At 39.9% G+C, this 22,730-nt stretch overlaps 1 protein-coding gene across 1 annotated transcript in view; it reads left to right on the forward strand.

The window, feature by feature from the left end:
* The window catches only part of Trpm6 (transient receptor potential cation channel subfamily M member 6), a 140,504-nt gene that overhangs the window by 111,519 nt on the left and 6,255 nt on the right, over nt 1-22,730 (forward strand). The window contains exons 29-37 of the mRNA XM_032891699.1: nt 2,957-3,048; nt 4,800-4,858; nt 7,076-7,101; nt 8,814-8,864; nt 10,365-10,430; nt 12,503-12,789; nt 13,335-13,417; nt 14,138-14,343; nt 20,360-20,411. Of these exons, the coding sequence (XP_032747590.1) occupies nt 2,957-3,048; nt 4,800-4,858; nt 7,076-7,101; nt 8,814-8,864; nt 10,365-10,430; nt 12,503-12,789; nt 13,335-13,417; nt 14,138-14,343; nt 20,360-20,411 (922 nt within the window). The remainder of the gene's footprint in view (nt 1-2,956; nt 3,049-4,799; nt 4,859-7,075; nt 7,102-8,813; nt 8,865-10,364; nt 10,431-12,502; nt 12,790-13,334; nt 13,418-14,137; nt 14,344-20,359; nt 20,412-22,730) is intronic.

Below are 22,730 nucleotides of genomic sequence, written 5' to 3' on the forward strand. Positions count from 1 at the left end.
AAATGCACACAAATACAGCTTTGAACTTCGTTCACTCAAGTATCTTTTTAAAAAAGAAGAAAGCATGTGATCAAGGAGAACAACCATTTGAAATTACTTGAGACACAAGATATCAAACACTGGTAGGTACTGCAGGGCCTTCTACTTTATAAACCCTCCTTGGTTTATGCTCCATGGTCCTCAACCAAGTGGCAACTTTTCACACAACTCCACCCCCACCCCCCGAGGTGGGGGGCATTGGGCCATTGGGCAAATCTACAGACATGCTTTGTTGACATGATAAAGGGGATGCTCTTGGCCTCTAGTCTGAAAGAGACAGAGATGATATGAGGCATCCTGGGATGTATGGTGCATGCTTGAGGAAAACAAATTGTCCAGATGAAAACATTACAGCAAAGTGAGTGAACCCTGTTTTGTATTTAAGACACAACCCTCTGTCAAGCCAGTGTGAACCGAATGGACACAGAGCTGGAGGAAACCTTGGAAATTAAATGGGAATGACAATGGTTCTCAAGCATGGGCCAGGAAATTAGTCTTCTCTTAACTCACTGGTTACTAGAGATTGTGCCTTTCCCCATGCTAAACCCATGCATAAAACACAACCCTAGCAGAGCTGATGACTCCTTGACAAAAACCTGAGCAGGTAGGGGGCTGGGGAAAGAAAACTGTGTCTTCTAGGCCAGTATAGGCTATGTAGTGAGATCTTTCATCACAGTGAAAGCATAGACAAACCAGGAAGCAAGCAAAGAAAAAAAAAACCTTGATGTAAGTTTAAGACAAGTCATCCCTCTCCATTTATGAATGCTAAGTTTAGTTATATAATATATGTATTTTACAAACAGTATAACCTGTGTTTAGTTTTTACTTTTTGTAGGATGTATTATTTTAAAGAAATGGGTCCACTGTGATATTTTTGTACAGTGTGTAACCTGCTTCAGTCATATTCAGTGTTACTTTTCTTGTCATTATTCCCTCTCATGTGGCCTCTCTTCCAACATACTTCTCACACTACGTTCATGCTCACAGATAAGAAGAAAACCTTTGAAATTTGTCCTATCCTTTCTGCCTTACTTTGCTTCCTTCTTAGGTAGTTAGGGTTGCCATGGTTACCTATGGGTTTAACATAGGTAAAGGCACAGTCTCTAGTAACCTATGACCACAGCAACTTTCATAAAGGAAATTATTTAATTGGAGGCTGGCTTACAGTTCAGAGGTCCCGTCTATTACTGTCATGGCAGGAAGCATTGTGGCACGCAGGCAGACACGGTACTAGAGAGGTAGCTTAGAGTTCTCCGTCTGTCTATGGAGTCAGCAGGAAGAGACAGTGAGCCACTAGACCTGGCTTGAGCTTCTGAAACCTCAAAAGCCACCCCTCAGTGACATAATTCTTTCAACAAGGCCACACCTACTATAGCAAGGCGACACCTCCAATGATGTCACTTCCTATGAATCCATGGGAGCCATTTTCATACAGATCACTACATTTTCTTTGATATCTAATGTCCATTTTCTTCAAATGACATAATTTCATTCTCTGTACTCATTCTTAGATCACTTAAGTATTCTTAAATGCTTAAGATTATTTTCCAGTAAGTAACAGACAGGAAGATATGTGTATCAGGATGGTCTGGGAGGTATCTTCTTTAGAAAAACTGCTTGACCCCAAGTACCCAACACATCTGGTGAGGATTGGTGTCATCCTTGGAACACACATTGAATTGAAAAGCTTAATTATTTCTTTTGAAACATCTTAAGAAATATTTGACAAAAAGTAAGGAAATGGAATTTGGGGAGTTACAAGGTTCTCCCTCTTTTCCTTTCCAAATCAGAGTCTCACGCAGCCCAGGTTGGCCTCCAACTTAATGAGTAGATGAGGATGACCTTGAACCTCTGCTCCTTCTGCACCTAACTCCTGCATGCCATGGTTTCAGGTGTGCATTGCCATGCTGGTTTATTCCCAGTGCTGGGGATTGAACTCAGAGCCCCTGCACACTGGGCACCCTATCAACTAAGTTATATTCCCAGTTCTCAGGGAGCTCTCTCTATGCATTCATAAAATTTCTAAACATCCCATGAAAATATAAAATGTTTCTCTATAATATTTTTTGTTTTAGTGATAATACAGTACTGTCAATGAAATTATACTTACTGCAGTTTTATCATACAACAATAGCTTTCTTTGTATTTCATACATACTTTTATCTGGAGCAAAATTACACAGAAAAATATAGTTACTGTCTCTTAAAATTGTTACAGTGTTAGCTCTGTAGGTGCCAGGTGTAAGCATAATAATAAACATTTCATTATATATTCTATTTTGTTGTTGTTTTGTACTTTTGTGTTTGGTGCCCCTGTGAAAGAAGGATTGCTAACTTACAACTAAAATTTATATATTTTAAAGCATGGGAATAGAATGCAGGAGAGAGTGAATATAAAACATTGCTAAATGTGTTTAGAAAAGTACTATGGACTATTTAATTCCTGACTTTGATAGAGAAGTAAAAGTTAGGGTAGGTGTGGTGACTCAGTGGGTAAGGTGCTCACTGGACAAGCTAGAGGGTATGGGTTCAGTCCCCAATTCTATGCAAAAGTGGAAGGGGAGAAGTGACATTATAAAGTTGTCCTGTAACGTCCGTGTGCAAATGCCACATGTACATGCCTTGCAATAATAATAACAATAATGATAATAATAATAATAATAAATACAATTTCAAATGAGATGTAGGAGCTGTTATAAAACTGGATGCAACAATAGAAGTATAGAAACAGAATATATAGTTTTCAGTCACTTAAAGAAAAAGGGAAAAAAATGAAACTTGGTGAAACTTGCTAAAAATAGAGAAAACTATATCTAAGTTTAAATAAATGTACTGTGTCCAGATTTTTCTATTTGGGAATGTGATTTGAATGTAACACATTTCAACCAATTTCTAATTTCTCTTCTTTTAAAAACAAGGTTTAGAACCTTATATATACCAGAAAATGAAAATGAAGGAAATCGAACGACATACTACTCAAGCCAGTTACCACCTAAGGCAGATGCAAGAGGTAAAAATAGTTCGATAGTTTTTTTAAGACATTTGTGCGTGTAACCCTTTACTTTGCTGCACTAATTTTATTCCCACAGCCCGTAAGTGGCCTCTATTTTAACTGGTGTTGGATTGAAATTCTTGGGAACTCTATGTGGGTCGATCCTTGCTTGGGTTTTGGCCTCTCCACATTAGTCCTTTGTTGATCTTTGTTCTCTCCTTGTGCAGTTTGCTTCTCCTGGGAATTCTTAGATAAGAGACGTAGTTCATCTTTTCAGATGTGCGGACATTGTCCTATGCTAGAGAAACGTGTTTTCTCCAGCATGCTTTCAGAGGCGGATCATGGAAGAGGTGCTGTGGGACAGATTTCAGCTGATCCAAGAAGAAACCTTTACCAATTGGAGTCTTTCAAGGCTAGAATGATTGGCTTTCTGGAGACTATGAATTCCTAGAGTGATTAGTCTAGCCTAAGACGCAGGAATGAGCTCTCCTATGAGAGGCGATGAAAACATCACAGGAAGAAGGTCTCTCTCTGGTCCTCTAATGCCCAGATGTCCAGTTTTGCACTTTGCTTTTCCACCTACAAATCCATGCCTTGTTTCAGTGATATCTTCTCACATGGTGTGTAACGTAGAGTAACCCAAGAAACCTGATTTTGCTTCTGGTTTGAATATCTGAATGAGAGAACTATAAACACTACTTATAAGAATATCCTCAGGTGTTCTTGTCACAGTGACATCTAAAAGATTTTGAAAATACAGCAAACACCCAATTGAGGATCAGTGGAAGCAGGGCCTTATGTTTAAATCCAAATTCTGTCAGTTTTTAAATGTCTCCTTCCTGTGTGTCTGCGTCAGACTGCATGTGTCAGTGAGCCTCTGAGTGTCATTATCTCTGTAAAACCCCATCTTCATAAGATTATCAGTAGTATCCAACTGAGGTACCTCTCAGGAAAATGTCCGAAGTAGACCACATCTCAAGAAATATGACTTGGGTAAAGAGGGAATAGAATGAGATAAATCCAGCACAATACTCTCTTTGATTTCCCCAACCTTCATCACCTGGAACAATGATGAACTTATGACAGGGATGCCATGATGTAGTGTTACCGAATACCTAGCACAATGAAGCTCACCGGACCGAAGGCTGTTTTGCTTGTAGTTTGAGCATCCAGTCAATCCTTGGCCTGGTAGGCACAGTTAGAGGTAGGAGTAGCAGAGTTATGATGCTTGCTCCTATGTCTGTAGACCAGGATGCTGACCCTCACATGGCTTTCTCATTGCTCTTTTTTAATTCACTCTGGGACCTGCTGCCTCCTTCCTTCAGGATAGATCATCTCACCTAGGTTAATCCTCTCTGCAGATGTCCTCACAGACTCACTCATGTGTGTCTTTCCCCTGCCCTGGCTCTTTCTTACTATACTAAGTTGACAATAAAAGTTATCCATTGTATCTGTCAAGTTGGACCTCCGTTGCTTCTTTCAGACCATGAAATGATCGCTCCATTTCTGTAGGAATTTTTATATATTGTGCTTTCCTTTCAATGTCTCTATAAAAGCAGCTTTCATTCATTCAGTTAAAACTGTGAGCTATGGAGGTACCAGAATTACACGCTGACATTATGCATGTGATCTTTCTAGTTTGTGTTTCCTTTGTTAAAGAAGAGGTCCTGCACCAGGCAGAGGGAAAAAGAGTGTGCTCGGCTTGTGTGCCTCTGGAAGTATGCAGTGGGAGTGCTGTGACCTTGTAATGTCTGTTCCCTTCTGTGCAGGACCCGGATAAAAACCCCTCATGGAATTCCAGGAGCGCCAGCGTCAGCAGGAGTTTTCTGTGAGTATTTCTGTGTGGCTTTTGGATTCTGTCCTCCAAGCTGATTAGGAATAAAGGTTTAGTTTGATCAGAATAGAAAGGAAAAAATATGCACGTGGAGTGACAAGATTTTTCTTGTGTTAGCAAGAATGGGAAAATTTTTATCAGAACTTTCCAGTTTCTGGTAATAGTTCCTCACCCAAGTCCCTTTAAGAATACAGTGTTACACACGTTTAGACAGCAGGAGAACAATTCCTTTGTAGTATCAAAAAACAAAACAAAACAAAACAAAACAAAACCACTCACGGGTTGATCATTATATCTTTTCAGATAGGTAAGAATGTGAATGTGGTTTACAGAATAAAAACCAGACATTTTTGTCTTAAAAACAAGAAGATCTTATTAAATTTATTCTCTATATTTAGTTTAATGTGTGTGAATGTTTTGCTTGCATGTATTTATGTATGTATGTGTGTGATGGGTGTGCAATATTCATGGAGGCCAGAAGAGGGTGTGGGATCCCTTGGACGTGGAGTTGTGAACAGTTTTGATCAATCAGGTAGGTACTTGGACTTGAATCCAATTCTTCTGCAAGAGCAAGTGTTCTTTACCACCAAACTGTCACTCCAGGCTTTGTTCGCTGGGTTTCCAAAGCCACTCCCTCCGTGTGTCCCTTTTACAGAATGAGGTTGATCTTTATTTCCTGGTTTTCAGTGCCATTGTAATTATAAGGACATAAACTCTGACAAGGATTGAGACAGAGAGGGAGAAAAGATGAGGAGGAGACAATATGGTTGTACATTCCTGAATGTTTTTTATTCAGAGAAATAAAGTTTAAAACCCAGCCAAGTAAAGATGATTTTATTTTGTTTTAAATTGTTTTAAGAGGCACGGTCCCCTTATGCTGCTCAGGTTTTCCCCACACTCTGGGGCTCCTCCAGTGATCCTCTTGTCTCAGCGTCCCAATTAGCTGGTGCTGCAGGTGTTTGCCACTGTGCTGTGGTGATGTTTCCACTCCACATTGTGTATGTGGTGTGTGTGTGTGTGTGTGTGTTGGTGTGCATAAGTATGTGTGAGTCTGTGCATACATATATGTGAGTGTATTGGTGTATGTGTGTATGTGTGCATGCAAATATGTGAGTGTATTGGTGTGTATATGAATATGTATATATGTGAGTGTATTGGTGTATGTGTGTGTATGAGTATGTATATATGTGAGTGTATTGGTGTATATGTGTGTGTGTGCATGCAAATATGTGAGTGTATTGGTATGTGTATGAATATGTATATATGTGCATGCGTGTGAATGTGTGTATATATATGTGAATGTGTTGGTGTGTGTGTTTAATTTTCTAGTTAGATCATTAAAATATCTACAAGGCCATGGGAATAGAGGAAACTCACCTCAGGTAAGGGCCAGTTGATATACAGAAGGTAGAAGGTTACTTTCAGTTCTGGTCCTCAGTTCTATCGACATGGCCTTTCTTGGGAACTGCCATCACAGCCTCGTGTAAGCCTGCTCCGAGACCTAGAGGACGTACGACTTCCTCCTCTCAAAGGTTCAGTAGTTCGTGCTCATGCGGAGTGGAGGGTTACTGCAGCATGAAATTAAACAATAACTGTAATTGTACTTTCTTCCCCAAGGACCTAAATACTGGAGATATTCTTTGAATGCATTTATTCAGACTTGCCTGTGGCCACTTGCGCACTTGAGCAGGGCAAGTAACAATTTAAAGCCAGCTAATTTCAGCCTGTGAACATTTAGGGGCCACGTGGGCTAATGAAACTGATTTGTGGGCTTGTCCAGAGACGTTCTCAGACTCATTTGTAGGCATCTGCTTTGCATAGTTCAGGCACCCTTTAGTTTAATTGATCCAGAACAACACAAACACGGTTAAATCTTATGTATGTTGTGTGATCACACAGCTAATTAAAACCACTAACACCACCATTTCTCAATTAGCTTGGGGCATAGATAAAAAGTGGATTACATGCCTTACTGGCATTAATTTTTTCTATGAAAATAATTGCATGGCTACAACATTTTCTAGTGGTAAAGTAGAAGTAAGATGGAGCAGAGATTTCCATACACATATGATATATATATCTATATCTATATCTATATATATATCTATATATAGATATATATATATCTGTTTTATACCATTTTTCAGTGTTTGGGTAATTGAAAGACTTAAAACAGCATTGTATAAATAATTTTATTTGTTTCCCAAACAGAACAAGAAGCCCAGATGAAGTTGACAGTAAGTTTTTATATTTAAACATTTATTTTTTGATTTTTCAATCTTACCAGTGGTAGAGTTCCTTTGTTCTGTTAGGGCTTGTGTAGCTCTTGACTCTGTATTCTTTTTTGTTTTTGTTTTGGGATCCATACAAAGTAGAAATTCAGTGTAAAAAATAGAGATATCGTGGATAAATGAGGACTGATGTGTGGTTTTACATTTTTGTGCTGTTTTGTTTTTTGGTTTTGTGGTATTGAAGATTGAACCCAGGGCTTTGTGCACTCTAGGTAAGCACTTTATCCTTTGAGCTGTCCTCAGCTTGGAATTCTTTGAGAAATCTGTTTTGACTTAATTTTCGTGTTGTTTCTCTGAGTGAGACCAGGCTCAGTTTGACGCTGCAACAATTGATCTTGATCGTGTTACAGTTTACACACACAAGAAGCCAATCACACACGTGCACGTGGAAGCTTTCTCCTACATGGTTTCAAAGACCCTCAGTGCCCAAAGTGTTGACTAGTGCCCGCACAGCTCTCTGTGTGATCCAACAGCTCTCTGTGTGATCTTTTTCTTTCTCTTCCATAGAGGGCTGTGCTGTCTGGCATGTAGTCAGATCATGCTCAGTTAAAATATGTTAAATAAATGTCACTAAGTTCTCGGAGACGTCGATGTCTTGGTTGGAACCCAGCTTGGTCACTGTCAGATGGTCATGACTTTCTGTCTTTCAGATGACAGTAGGGCAATCTTTCAGCCTTGGTACCCAACGATTTTGTATCATGTCTGCTTAGCAAACCATTGTGATAACAGTTGTGCGTGTTTCTCTCCAGTATACTGTATTTACTTTTCTAAAGGGTGAGCACGGTATCTTATTCACTCTCAAGCCTAGTGTGACCCACAGTGGGAGCTGAAAGTCTTCATTACTGCCTGAATTCAGAAGTGGAGGTCTTTTCTGCTGACTGTAGCCCCCAGCATGCACCCTCAAAGGCTGCCTGCTCTAGTCTTTCTCTGGCCTCAGGAGCCAGAGTGCTCCCTAAACTTAGGCTCATGCTGCCCTTTATTCTAGTAGGCGTAAAGCAGTTGCTGCCATGGGACTGAAGTTTCTCCACTTTAATTTTGATTTTTCATGGAACAGCAAAACCATTTCAAAGGATTTCTCTGGAGCCTTATGATTTAGGGATGGAAGAGAGAGAAAACTGTGAGTTAACACTGGAGGTGGCGTATTTCCAACACAGGGTCCTGGTACAGCTTAACAAATCCCATGATGTGATACTGGCCACCCCTTCTTATGTATCTGGCACATATGTAATGTTTTTTCATTAGCTTCAGTCAGTAAGGTAGTATGCTAATAACTTGGCGTTAATATTGTCTTTGCATGAGTAGGTGCATCTTGGCAAAGAGCTCAGAGAATCAGGCTTCTGGGATGTCGTGATGGGCAGCTGTGTACCTTCTGTAACCCAGAGGTGTAATTGGTTCAGAGGAAATATACTTTGAGGCTAATATTACCTGTCTTTCTCCAATTCCCCATATAAATATGCTTGGAGATATTACACCGATGATTGGAAGCTGTCAGGATAGCGAGCAGCACACGGATGCATTAAAGGATATTGGGCAAGCTTTTCTGAACAGTGAGAAGCCATTCTGATTAAGCCGTTTAATAGAAACTTTGAAGGCAGCGAACAAACATGTATTTATCTCAAGCCAAGTAATTAAAATGCCAATCATTTCTGTGATTTCAGAGATCTCAGCCTCTTTAAAAAGCCCTCCAGAGCCTCACCGCCATTATTCAGGTAGGAAGCAGGTGTGCACAGATGGGTCAACTGAGCTACACGTGTGGGACTCTGCACTTGTAAACACGAGTGTCCATCAACTCCACCTTATTGATGCAGCTTCGATTCAGAAAGTTGGTTCCTTTAATGGTTGGAATAATTAGACTCAGAAAAACAAATTGTCAGGATTTAAGAAAACTCATATTTTCAAAAAAATGTGTACACGTGTTGTCAAGTTGCAAATTTGGAAGAAGATGTTCTTAGTGTTTTGAACATCTTCCTTTGTACTGTTCCCTGTTTATTACCATTCAGGAGCTTGAACCCAGAGCCTTGCTGGAACCACTGAGCTTTCCCTCAGCCTGATCCCAATATTTTGAATTGGGAAAGGCCAGGTTGAAAGTCCTTCTTAAAGCTTGGGTAGGACCCTCCAGATCCCTCAGTGAACATAACCACTGAATAGATGCCACCCCTCACAGAATAAGGCCCACAAACATGCCTTGCCACGATGCCATTATACAGAGATGCCAAGGGTCTCGACTCTGTTATTAGGCAATGCTTCACAGCATTCCAGCTGCCTTTCTTTCCAAGTGGGAATGATTGTCCTTGCCCTCTCCAAGGGACATTCTGCCAATGGGCTAGTTGAGAATTAAGAGGCAAATATTTTGAGATGCAAACTAACTTAGACCAGCTGGACTTTCGCCACGGTGTGGTTCCTCTGGGGTCACAGCTCTCAGTGCGTGAGATAACACAAGGACAGGGCTTTTACTGAGTTTAGCACTCAGTGTGAACCAAGACCTTACCGGCACTGTAATTACTGGTCTTATTATATGAAGGTCATTTGTTTAGGGTCCAATAATAAACTGTATTATCCTGCATTCTCCTCTGTGGTGAATAATGGGCCTGTTGATTCTAGCCTCCTCATTCTAGGCTCCTATGACGGGCTCCTATAGCTCAGTAGTAATCTGTTATTTTGACTCTAACTGCCAGCCGTAGAAGGTCCCTAGCGAGGAATACTTTAACTCACACAGACTCTGATCTGTTAGTCTATGGCTCTTGGCAGGAAAATGCAGATCACTCGCTTCTAATTAAAATTAGTGTTCCATTCTCTCTGGGAAAAAAAGAAGGCAAACTCTACAAAACCAACAGTAGATGTCCCCACAGACCACTGCGCGCTGAGTTTGCTTTGGAAAAAGGAAACCAGAGGATGTGGAACATAGATTAAAATCCATTTAGAAGAAAGAATTGCACATTATTTGAATTAGTGTCCTATTTGTTATTGGGAGAGCAAGGAGATAGCCCCTTCATAGACCATCTTATATAACCTCATATAAAAGTTTCCTAAGACTAATATTCTTTATGTTTAAGGTGTATCTTATATTAAAACTATTAATTATAATAGTTTTTGGCTAGTGAAAAGAATAAAGGATGTTCGAAATGGTCTGTGTATTTTTGTATGGGGGGATTTCTGTAGGTTTAATTGTTGATACAGTCCTAAAGTAGTCAATCTGTTTTTGTTTGCAGCCATTGAAAGGAATAATTTAATGAGACTGTCTCAGACCATACCGTTTACACCAATCCAGCTGTTCAGTGAGTAACATCTCCCCCTTCTTGAGGCTGGGCGAGGGTAGACTGAACGTTGGCATGCAACAGAAGAGAAAGCACGTTCCTCATTTGACTCACAAATTTTATTTTGGCCATGCTGTAGATTAAGGAGATTCATTTCCCAAAGTAGAGATTCTTCTTAGCTACCGTGGGCAGCATCGAGGGTCAGAAGCTGATCCTGTGAGGCTGGGACCTACATGGGTCAGCGGTTGGGAAGCAAGCGTGATCCTGCACCTGGCATTCAGGGATTCGAGGCTGGACACGCAGAGGGAAGAAAAGAACAAACCAACCTTATATAATGAACACAGTAGAAAGCACGACATGTCAGTACGCGGAAAGCTGATGGGCATGGAAAGAGAAATCCTTTGTTTGCTGTTATATATTTGTTTGTTTTGTTTCCCATACTTGGATTGCTCTTTCTTCAGACTGCAAATGTAGTTTTTAAAAGCTGGAGAAGTAAAGAGAAGGAAGTTCACGTTAGCCGAGGGCACCCGAGGTTTTCTGCCTAGCAGGATAAAGCACAGTTGACAGTGTTAACAAAGGTCCCTACACTGCCTTCCCTCCTCAGGCTTCTCACACTGTTCCAATGGGGGAAAGACCAGGTTGGCTTCTGATTGTTTATGCAGATGCTTCCTTCTCCCTCTTGGCTCCATGATTCATTTTGCAAATCAATAGCTCTTCTCTAAAGTCCCAAAGGAATTAGGACTCCAAAGAGCTCTTCAGTGGTGTTTACTTGAGCATCAAGAATAAATATTTGAGAATATGTCACACATTCTCAGGATACATTTATTGATAAGGAATTAGATACAAGGGTGAGGGAATTGATGGCTCCCTTTCTGGTAACTTATCATAGTTCACAGAAAACAAACAAGAAGGTAGATAATAACAACAACATAGGGGATATCTGAGGTAAAGCTGTTAGGAAGACATATAAGGCATAAGCAATGGGCTACAACCTCAAGAGAACCTCTCTGTGGATTGTTACTCCTCTTATGTAGTAATAATATTGGATCACTGAGGTCCAAGTCCAGGGAAGTGTGTTGTAGATAGTGTTTTTAAGTGAGGGCTATGTTTGCACATGAAGTCCTAGCCTGCTCTAACCCTGATGACATATGTAGTAACAGCAAACCACTGAAACAAATGTTACTCATTCTTTTTTTTTTTTTTTTTTTTTTTTTGGTTCTTTTTTTTTTTTAGAGCTGGGGACCGAACCCAGGGCCTTATGCGCTTCCTAGGCAAGCGCTCTACCACTGAGCTAAATCCCCAACCCCAAATGTTACTCATTCTTATTGAAGAAATGGAGGGTCTCAGTAGCTTGCTAATGGGCTCAAAAAGCAAAAGGTAGAGGCTCAGGGTATGACCTCGCTACTGAGTGATTTCCACTGGCTAAAATACATGCATTATTGGTGAAGTAAAAATTACCCTTTGCAGAGAAATAGAAATAAATAAAACCACACCCAGAAAACAAAATCCACCATGTTGTTTAAGTATAAGCATGGCTATACGTATAAATATGTGTATATTATATGAAGGGTAGTTATAAAAATGCTTGCTCCTTAAGGGGATAGTAACGAATAATTACAGGTTAAATTGTCTCCATAGATATATTTGTCTCGAGCCAGAGTGTCATTATCACATGCCTACAATCTCATCACTCAGGAGATAGGGCAAAAGGACCAAAAATTTGGAGCTAGTCTGGAATCCGTAATGATTGCTGGCTAGGTCAGCCTTAGTTATAAAGCAAGTCATGTCTCCAATAAAAAGTCTAACAATGACAACATATTCATCCTGCTTTAATACGGCTTTTATCTAGTTAGTTTATAGTAAGTACGACTAAATTCTTATATGACATCTGATGGTTTGTCCCTCCTTACCCTCCCCACCTTCACTAGAGGACAAGTCAGGCCGATTTGTGTCTTGACTCTGCTCTAGCTCCTGCTAACCATACCCTCCTCTGGTCACAGGGACAACCGAACTGATTCTGAGTTGATCTTCAGGGCACCAATCGCACTCCAGACCTGGTATTTTATTTAACTGGCTTTCATGTCTTATTGCAGCAGGAGAGGAAGTGACCATCTACAAGCTTGAAGAGACTTCCCCTCTGACCCTTGATAAGAGCATGTCCTCTTGGTCCCAGCATGGTAGAGCTGCCATAATCCAGGTGCTGTCACAAGAGGAGATGGATGGGGGCCTCCGCAAAGCCATGCGCGTTATCAGCACCTGGTCTGAGGATGACGTTCTCAAGCCGGGGCAGGTTTTCATTGTGAAGTCTTTTCTCCCCGAGGTCGTGCAGACGTGGTATAAAATCTTCCAGGAGAACACTGTGCTTCACCTTTGCCTTAGGGTAAGCCTGAGCCGTAGACACCCAGAGCCCAGGAACTACAAAATAAAAACACAGAGGTCTGGCTACAGGTTTATCTAAGATCTAAGATGGCTTTTCCTCAACTGAAGAGAGTTGGGTAGTTTTTGAAGGTGGTGGTTTTTATTACTTTTGTTGTGAAGGACATTTGCTTTGGGGGTATAGAGTGGTAGGAGGTAAATAATATTAAATGTTGGGCAGTCTAGGAATGGTTTGCTCTTTAATAAGTAAGATTATGTTAGTGAACCAATAATTAAATTTTTTGAGAATTTCATGAATGCTGTATTTACAACATTTCTACCTGTCTCTCTCCAACATCTCCCATGCCTCCTGATACTCTCCCAAACTTATTACATCTTTTCCTATAATTATTATGGGTAATTGACATTGAACACATATGCATTTGGTATATATATTTTAAATAATTCTCTCTCTCTCTCTCCCTCTCTCTCTCTCTTTCTTTCTTTCTTTCTTTCTTTCTTTCTTTCTTTCTTTCTTTCTTTCTTTCTTTCTTTCTTTCTTTTTAAAAGGAAATTCAACAGCAAAGAGCTGCCCAAAAACTCATCTATACCTTCAACCAAGTAAAACCACAAACCATTCCCTATACACCAAGGTGGGTAAACCTGGCACTGTGGCTCCTCATTATAAGAAGAATTCCTATTAACCTCTTCTCAGTCCATTAGACATGAGAAATACCGTACCCATGGGGAAGTTCTCCAATGGTCTTTTTCAGGGTTCTTCCTTCCTTTGTTATACAGGCTGGTATAAAGATAATTAGATGTTCCATTCATACCTTGGCTTAAGTTCCTAAACTTATGTGAGTGGGAAAAAGTTCAGACAGATTGATGATCAACATTTCCATTAGGTGAGATAGACAGATGCTGGGTGTCGTTGCTAATGCCCAGGGGTATTATGGCCCCAAAACATGTCTATTTAAAGCTCAGCTGCTTCCCTAGCATCTTAAACCAATTAGGAAGTTTGCAATCACAAACACTCATGATTTTCCCTTGGGTGTCTTGATATGCTTGTATTCACTTATCAGGGCAGATCATAATTTGGTGTGGAGGAATTAGAATAAAGCCTTTCCCCCCATTTTACAAGAAATTTTATAGAGCCTGGCAAGAAACATTGGATCCGGTACTCATAAAAAAGTTGGAAAGTTTTCTCAAAGAAAAGGGAGGCAAGCAAGCATGGGAACTAACCTCCCAGTTGTGTTCCTTCTTTCCATAGAAAGGCCAAGGGTAAGGTGACTAATTCGGCCGGGTGCTCTGCAGGGTGGTTGCTATGCTTGCTATCTCGTGGGGGAATCATTGGCTTCTTCTGTCCCTCACAGATTTCTTGAGGTTTCCTTGGTCTACTGCCATTCGGCTAACCAATGGTTAACCATTGAGAAGTACATGACAGGGGAGTTCCGGAAATACAATAACAACAATGGCGATGAAATTGCCCCCACCAACACCCTGGAAGAACTGATGTTGGCTTTCTCTCACTGGACCTATGAGTATACCCGGGGAGAGCTGCTGGTTTTAGATTTGCAAGGTAATTAATTGAAAAATGCAGAAGACCATTTCCAGAAATCTCACAGGAACTAGGATGGACACATGGAGGTGTTCTACCTGTCCTGGGAGAGAGATATAGGTATTTAGTTCAGAGATAGTGGGCACTGATGACCACGAGTACCCAAATTGCTGTTTTCTTCTTAGGTAAAGGGGGAAATGTAGGCACAAAGTTGTGTTTAGATCTCAAACGTTGAACTTGATGAGGAATGATTTTGTACTTTGTTTTGGTGTTACCCCTTTGTCTTATGCTTACCAGAAAATTTAGCTATGCATTCACATACATGGGAAAATTTAAATTCTGGATACTTTTCATTATATTGAGTTTATTGCCTTCGTAATTTATAATTAAGTTTGCCTTCTTTGATATATCCCTTGATATGACAGTTCAGGGAAGTCCTTGGCTACAAAAGAGGGCTGCAGTGCATTTTTATTTAATGGAAGCCTTTGATCAGAGAATTTCCCACTATCCCCACCTCCAGCTGGATGTCTAATTCCACAGAACATCAGAGTGTCTCCAGCAAGCTTTCCTTGTAAGGAGGACACAGAATGTGTATTATGACTGAAGTTTAGTTCTTGGGTTCATGGACTGGAGCTTTCAAATAAAGGACTTGACCCAGAAGCTGTCATAAAAATTATATCTCATTTAATCCCAGAAGCAGCACCTTGAAGCATATATTACTGACAATTTAGGACCAGAAAGTTTTAATAACTTGCCTCAGGTTACACAGCTCTTAAAGAGGAAGCAGAATATAGACTTAAGCTGGTCTGACTCTATATATCCTTTTCTCTTCCTTGTACTAAACTGTGTTTGAGACCGTCACTCTGAAAGGAAGTAACTGTCATAGGGTACATTAAACAACATGAACTTTCTTCTTTTCTTTTCTGATTTTTTTTTTCACATTCCAGTTCTTGGCAAAAACAGGTTGGGGGCCTGGGAATGTTGAGATTAACATTCCTAAGGCATCAGAACCAATGTCTGGGAATATGCAAAGTCAGTTTGAAATTTGGATCACATGCTCACTGATCTATGTGCACGTAAAATGCTGCACACATTACTAAGTATGTCTGCCTTTTGATATTTCTGGTGTTCTCAAAGATGGATTATATTTCTAAACCTCAAACGCAATATATTTTTTCAGGAAGGAATATAAACTGAATTAACATGCCCAAAAGAATTCAGCTTTTTATACCAGCAAGCACTTGATGAATATATGCCCGGAGTGGGAGTGGGGAGGCTAAAGGCATCTGTTTTGTAGCTCTGGTTGGAGAGACTCTGATTGTTTTCATCTGTGTTCCACTGTTTGTGTTTTCGCTTTGAGTTTTGGGTGGGGTTGTTTAAAAAGCAAAAGCAGAAACAACAACAGCAAACAACCAAAGAGAAACTTGAAGGAATTAATGATGACTCTTTAGTGTGTTTTGTATTTCAACTTGAATAGGGTTTAGTTTAATGATGTTTATGTTTGGGGATTTTTATGTCTCTTAGTAATCCAAAGTGACATTAAACAGAACAAATGCTGAGATTATAGTCTTGGGGAGGTGGGTTGGGAGGGAATAAACTTTATTCTTTTCCTGAATAATTATGTGAATTGCTGAAATAGGCCACTGCACGTCAACTATGTCAAAACATTGACCTTCAAAGAAGGCATGAGTAGACATCACAGAGCACACAGAGGAGGTGTCATGAAACTCAGGGAACTTATCAGGGACTAGATAATTGTTGGGCTCAATTCATGGAAGAACTGGAGTCTATGTCAGTGATTATAAAGCTACAATGCTATTGCTGGCTGAATCTTATCAAGGATTGAGAGAGAATTTGTGGTTTTAAAAGAAATTTCTTTTTGTTCCCTTTTATATTGCCTTTGTTTACTAGTCTTTCTAGTCTTGGAGAGTTATGTGCTCTGCCCAGAATCTGTTGTGAACTAGCTGGATGTCCTGAGGAGCAACCACCTCCCTTACTTGTAAATGGGGAAAATAGTCTCATGCCTTTAAGTCATTTAGTTAATAAGTCGTTAAGGAGCTCAGGTGAGACAAGTTCTCTGTACATATCAAGACCTTCCTTCTTTGAGGAGAGGAAAAGGTGAACTTGGGCAGTTGATTTTTTTTCTGTTTCCCCTTCTCTTGTTTCACTCTTCCAAGAAAAGTGCCACTTGTTAACCCGGGAATGGCCATAGCAGGCCAGAAAGCTGAACTCTGAGGAGAGGTGTGACCAATTTCCTATTATTTATAATTATAATGAAGTTTTCTGGTCTTTTTCTTCTTACAAATTTTACATGGGAGGGCCTGAATCATCATTACACTTGAAGACCAACAGTTAATTCCCAGCAGTGGAAATTAAAAACAATTATATTTTAAATTAGAGTATTGGTTAGGATTTTTTCTTATTCTACTTTTCAATGGATTTTTGGGGATACAGCATTAATTTTTTTGTTTGATAAAGCAATTTCTAGAAAAAGCACCCACATCATCATGGATGATGTTACTACAAAGAGATCTCCTCTTTGTATAGATAGAGTAGAAGGCCATTAGTCTTGCCACATTAGAAAATGTCCTATAAAAATTTCTGGGTTTTCTCTGGGCTTGGGTAAAAAGAGGTCACCAGTAAATAGAGTAATTAGATATCAAGTTCTCTTATTTGCTTTACATTTTCCAAATATCAGAGAGACTGAGATAAGATGGACTGGGTTGTGTGGCTCTTGTGTGGTGGGAGATCTTGGTAAATTAGCCTGACTAAGTGAATATGGAGGACCTGAACTGTTGGTCTTTGGGGCTTCTCTCTTTCTCCACAGGTCATAAAGCCTTTTTTTCCATAGAACAACTCAAAATGTGTAATTTAGGAGTTAAGGCTTAACATATAAACATCAGTCAATGGGTTAAATATTCTTTGTTAGGTATTCTGTGTATGTTAGAAAATACCCTTTTGGGGAATGAGATAGAAACAGGACTTTACCCCTGATAAGAAGACAATTATTTCACTTCGAGAGAGGTTCTAGATAGAGTAAAGAAAATGGTACTAAGAGTTGACATTTAAAGCTTCTTCTGAGTTAGATACAACTCATTGATTTCTCCCAGTAGCCCTCTCTGTTAAAGTCTGGGATGCTACACTTTAGATGACAAAACTGGGCTTCAAGGAGGTTAAGGAGGGTACCAGGTCTCATAGCCAGAACAGGGCATACCTAGGGCGGAGCCTCTGTCCTATGACTTTTACATCTCTAAACAAGCCACAAGATTTAAATGTTCTATAATGAGATCTAGACAGATACCTTTTTTTATTTTTTTGAACGCTGTAAAGATTTTCTTCTTTACCAACTGATAGTGTTTCTTCAGCTACTGTACATAGTCCTGGCTTAAATTAACACTTTTACTTAGACATGGGCCTAAAACTTTAATCACTGTCAAAAGCTCCAGGCTTCAAGCTCAGCCTGTGCTTAATTAAAACAATAAAGGCAGTGCAGCTGTCAGCCTGGTGCTGGGGTACACTTCTGCCTGTTACTCTGTTTGTTCACTCCGTGGTTGTAGGGAAGCAGGGGCTCCCTCAGCTGCTCCTTCTTGACTATGTGACAAGAAAAGCACAAAGAGCTCCTTCCGTGGCTTTGAAACTGCAAGGGCTCAGGAAGGTCTGATTTTTCACACTTCCCTTGCGTTTGTGTATCGGCCCAACTTTTTCTTTCCCTATTCAAACTCAATGTGAAAAGTTGCCAGGCTAGGGCTTGCTAAAGAGTAGACAGAGAGTCTATAAACATTGATGGAAACCTAAGTTCAACCTTATTGCCTCTAACCCATGACTGGAACTCGCCATCTTCCATTATTATCTAGACCATGGCTCACAGTGACGTTACTTGTGATGCAAGAGGGGCTGTAGATACTAATGCAGCACCTTGGGATGCAGGCGGCTATTTCAAAACACTGTAACGATCACTTGTTGGATATGCTAGTGGGTAGCGGACCCAAGTTAGAGCTTGTTATGGAATGTAGTAATGAAGAAGCACATGTGTGTATTGTAACACAGCGGTTAAAATATGCTGATAACCTTTTCAGGATCACTGGTTTCCTTTACGTGTTGTAAGTTTAAATGTTATGTATCAAAGCATTCTTAGAAAAGGGCTATTTAGCTTCACTGGGTTCACAGAGTCCTGAAACAGCCCCCTCCCAACAAATCCTGAACACTCCTGCGCTAATCTCCAGGCTACTCCAAGTTATTGTCCTAAGAAAATCAATTTCTTAGCAGAAAACTTTGTAAGGATTACAGTTTCCTGTGAAAGCTTTACTCTTCCAAAAGAGAGAGACCACAGCAGAACTTTTTAAAAGCTACTGCTTAGAAAACACAAGTTATTTTTTTAAAAAAGGTATATAATTTATTTTGTAATAATTTTTTATTTTAATCAAAATATAATTATATTATTTCCTCCTGTTCCTTTCCTCCATCCATCCTCTCGTTGGCCTCTTCCTTCATCCTTTCCCATGTATTTCCCCCATTCCCTTTCAAAATCATGGTCGCTTTTCCTTTGATTATATGTATTGCTTATATATATATATGTCCAAAAATGTAAATATAATTTGCAGAGTCCATTTAGTTTTGCTCATATGTATATGATTTCAGGGATGACCACTTGACATTAGGTAACCAATGTTTGAGCTCATCCCTGGAGAAGATTAATTCTCTCTGTCTCTCAGCAGTCCTTACTTTTCTGTAGTTCTTTGTCTAGGGGTAGGGTACCTTGGCATTTCCCCCTTCTACTTTAACAAAACAAGTACCTTTCTCACCAAGTGGCAATACATAACAATAGTCTAAAATTCATACAACTTTTGAGTAATCACCGTACAAAGCTAGTATCTTTCAAGCAGAGAAAGAAGGCCGTGTGAGGGAATGGGCTCAGGAGTTGTTGGGTAGACCAAGATGTCTCATTGGTGTTCCTTCCTAAACTGTCATCACTGTTGGAAACTAGCCCCTCACCACATGGGAGCCATAACAGAGGCTGACCTTGGGTGTTGAACACAGTTCTGATTAAGTTCAGCCTTAGATTGCACCCATGTTATCTCTGTACGCTTTGCTCTTTTCCTTTCAAAAACTAAACTTTATTGAAGATACATCCCACAAAGTACACAGAGCATAAGCCTACACCTCAAAGAGTCTTCTCAACTGATCGCCCAGGTGGAGCTAGCTCTCACATCAAGAATTCGGTGTCGTTTTATTCTCCTGTTTATAAGTGCTATATATAGACACAGCGTCTGAGGTGCCTCTTTGATGCACGGAGGCTGTACCTGCAAAACTTCCCAGGATCTCGACCTTGCTAAGCACTGATGGAGGCCATCTAAGGAGGCCACCAGCTAGAGGGAGGAACACAGCATTGCCCTAGCTTTAATCCTGTTACGGCCACTTCTGGGATAAGCAATCTCTGGCAAGTTTCTCAATCTCTTTGAACATCAATGTACTCATTGATGTAAATGAGGGTAAGATGTAAATCGAGGATATGAGGATAATATTTTTCTTTCATGAGAATCAGAGAAAGTAAAACTAGATGCCTTAGTGCGTACAACTGATAAATGAGTGCCAGATACATAGATCGGCTGATAGATGCCGCTATTACCAAGTCTCATGACATCATTAAAACACTAGTTTGTGGCCAGGTGTTTATTAGTTCAGAGGGGGCTGTTTCAGGGGACACTATGTTCAATAACTTTCCTAAACAGTTTCCCTAGTGTCTTTAATTAGCACGGTATTTAACTTACCATGGAGTGAATGACACAGGGTCTCACTCACAGTGTACATTAGATTGGTCCAGAATTCACTATATAGCTCAGACTGGCCTTGAACTAGTGACAATTCTCCTGCCTTAGCCTCCCAAGTGCTGGAAGTGAGTCACCACATCTGGCTTGAATGTAATCTTCAAAAAAAAAAAAAAAAAAGAAAAAAAGAAAGAAAAGAAAGCAGAATTTGGTTATTATTTTCCTGCATTTCTAAATCCATTTGCTAAATGGATTTTGTTTCTTCTTTTGAGGTGTTGGAGAAAATTTGACAGATCCATCTGTTATAAAACCGGAAGACAAACAGTGAGTTGATTTATGTGTTATACTTTATAAGAGTGCATTCAATTTGTTCATGTTTTTAACATTATTTTTAATTGTCGCCTAAAACATAGACATTTATGCATTAATGTGTATCATGTAATGTTTTGTTATCTGCACAGATTACATAATGTTTAATGGTCCATTTTCAAAACTTAAAAAACAGATTTATTATATCTATGGGTGTTTTGCCCAAATGTGTCTTTATGCATCGTGTGGGTGCCTGGTTTCCATGGAAGCCAGAAGAGGGCATCAGGTCCCCTGGAACCGGAGTTAAAGCCAGATGTGAGCCTCATGTGGGTGTTGGAAATTGAACCCTAGTTACATCGGAAGAGCGGGACATTTGAGTAGAGGCCTGTCTTAGTTTCTCGGGAGAATTTAAACACAGATGTGTCTTTTATATCCCAGAAAAGTTTTCCAACAGTTACCGCACATCGATGTAAAACAAGATTTGTAGACTTTAAATCTAGACTATTACACTTCAAACACGATTCTCTAAGCCACTTCAATTAGGCAATGAGTAAAAAGAAAGAATTAAAGTAAGTTTAATTCTAGAGCTGGGTTAGTAAGCATAAGTGGAGATTATAAGGGTCAGTGTAGTCTCCCGACTTTGGTTGCAGATTCGACTCTTGAGTTTTCTACTGGTCTAAACGTAAGGGGGTAAGGTGTAAGCTTGGTTTGCTCTTGGGAGTTTACTTTGACATAAAAACAACACAGTAGCAGAAGTAGCTTCCTTTGTTGTCTTCACTGCTGGAATGGCTGCCTCTGTGCCCAGCCAGCCTCTTCACAGACAAGCCAAGTAAGAGGTGGGAATACTGAGTGCTGTCCTGTAACCAGGCTATTAGACCTTAAAGCCACAGGGCTTAAATATGAGGCGTCAGATTGTGTTACTCAATTCAAAGGGACAAGTCATTCACCCATCTTTTGAATACCTAGGACATTTTCTAGTTTTTGGAAGACCCGGCACTAAGCCTTTTAGGTGTTCCGTTAAAGGTGGAATGCAAAGAAAAGGACGGTTCTGATTGGCTGATGGCTGACCAATAGGAAGAACAACAGTGTGTTTTAAGCGTGAGTTGCCTTGGTGGTCCACAGGAGAACTTGTTAAAATTGATTGCTGCAGTTTGGCCTGCAGCGTTTCTGATCTAGTTGTTTTTGAGGTGAAACCAAATGATTTGCATTTCTAACAAGTCACAAGTGAGGTTGGTGCTGAGGATCTAACAGCGCTTTGCGAACCCAACCATGGGTCAAATTCTTCTTAAAGACTTTCTTTTTAAACTGGGATGAAATCTCACCAGTATAGCTCCTGGTGACCTTGAGCCTGGGATCCTGCAGCCTCTACCTCCTGAGGTCTGAGGTTATACTATCTAGGCTGAGTTAACATTGTTACTTTTCAGTCAAACTGAGGGCTTATACTTAGTTGCTAGGGCTAAATAAATGGAGATTCCTGACAGAGTAAAATATGGTTTTACTTTTTTCGTCTCTGGGATCTCATTAAATAATCACTACATTTTTTGTACTCTTCTTTCACTGAATGATTTTACTAAATGTGAGTTCAGCCCATCAGTAGGGTCCTCTGAGAAGATACTTATCTATTAAAAGTTATGTTAAGGACTATTGGCTCAGGTAGGCTTGGGAGGATACAGATGCTCTGTAGTGCTCTCGTGTATTGCCCAACTCCTACGATATCTGTTTGACTATGGAGTCCAAGTTAGATTTCTGGCTATAATGAACTATTTTAGTTTTTAGTTTAGCAGAACCGAAGTGTTTTCAGCTAAGCACATCCTTTAGCAGTCTTGTGTGCTCAAGGGCTTGTATTAGGAATTTCTCTTTCTATGAGAACTTTCTTTACAATTTTTTTCAGTGCAGACTTTTTGCATATATAATGAACTGAGTTTATGTGTACTCTGCCTATTGTTCATTAAAATTTGACCTTGGCATATATCACTTAATATGACCTGAATACTCCATCGTTTTAGAATCTAAGATTGTATTATCCTGCTTGACAGTTAGGTATGTAATTGCATTCTATAGGAAGTGGGTTTCAATTTCTATTAAGGTCACATGGGGAATTAGAAAAAACACACTTAGGCTTGGTATTCTATTGCAATGTCTGAATAGGGCCCTCGCCTCTGTCCTTTTTTTTTTTTTAAACTCCTCAATGTAATTCTATGAAATTATTATGACAGCTTTATTTTCCATGACTTGAGGACAGCCTCTCCTGAAACAGATAGAGTGGTTTCATTGTGGCGATGCCCAACTCTGGGTACTTGGTTTTCACATGGACCTTAAGTTTGATTTTTCCCT

This window comes from Rattus rattus, chromosome 2 (genome assembly GCF_011064425.1).
Source record: "Rattus rattus isolate New Zealand chromosome 2, Rrattus_CSIRO_v1, whole genome shotgun sequence".
Taxonomy (NCBI): Eukaryota; Metazoa; Chordata; class Mammalia; order Rodentia; family Muridae; genus Rattus; species Rattus rattus.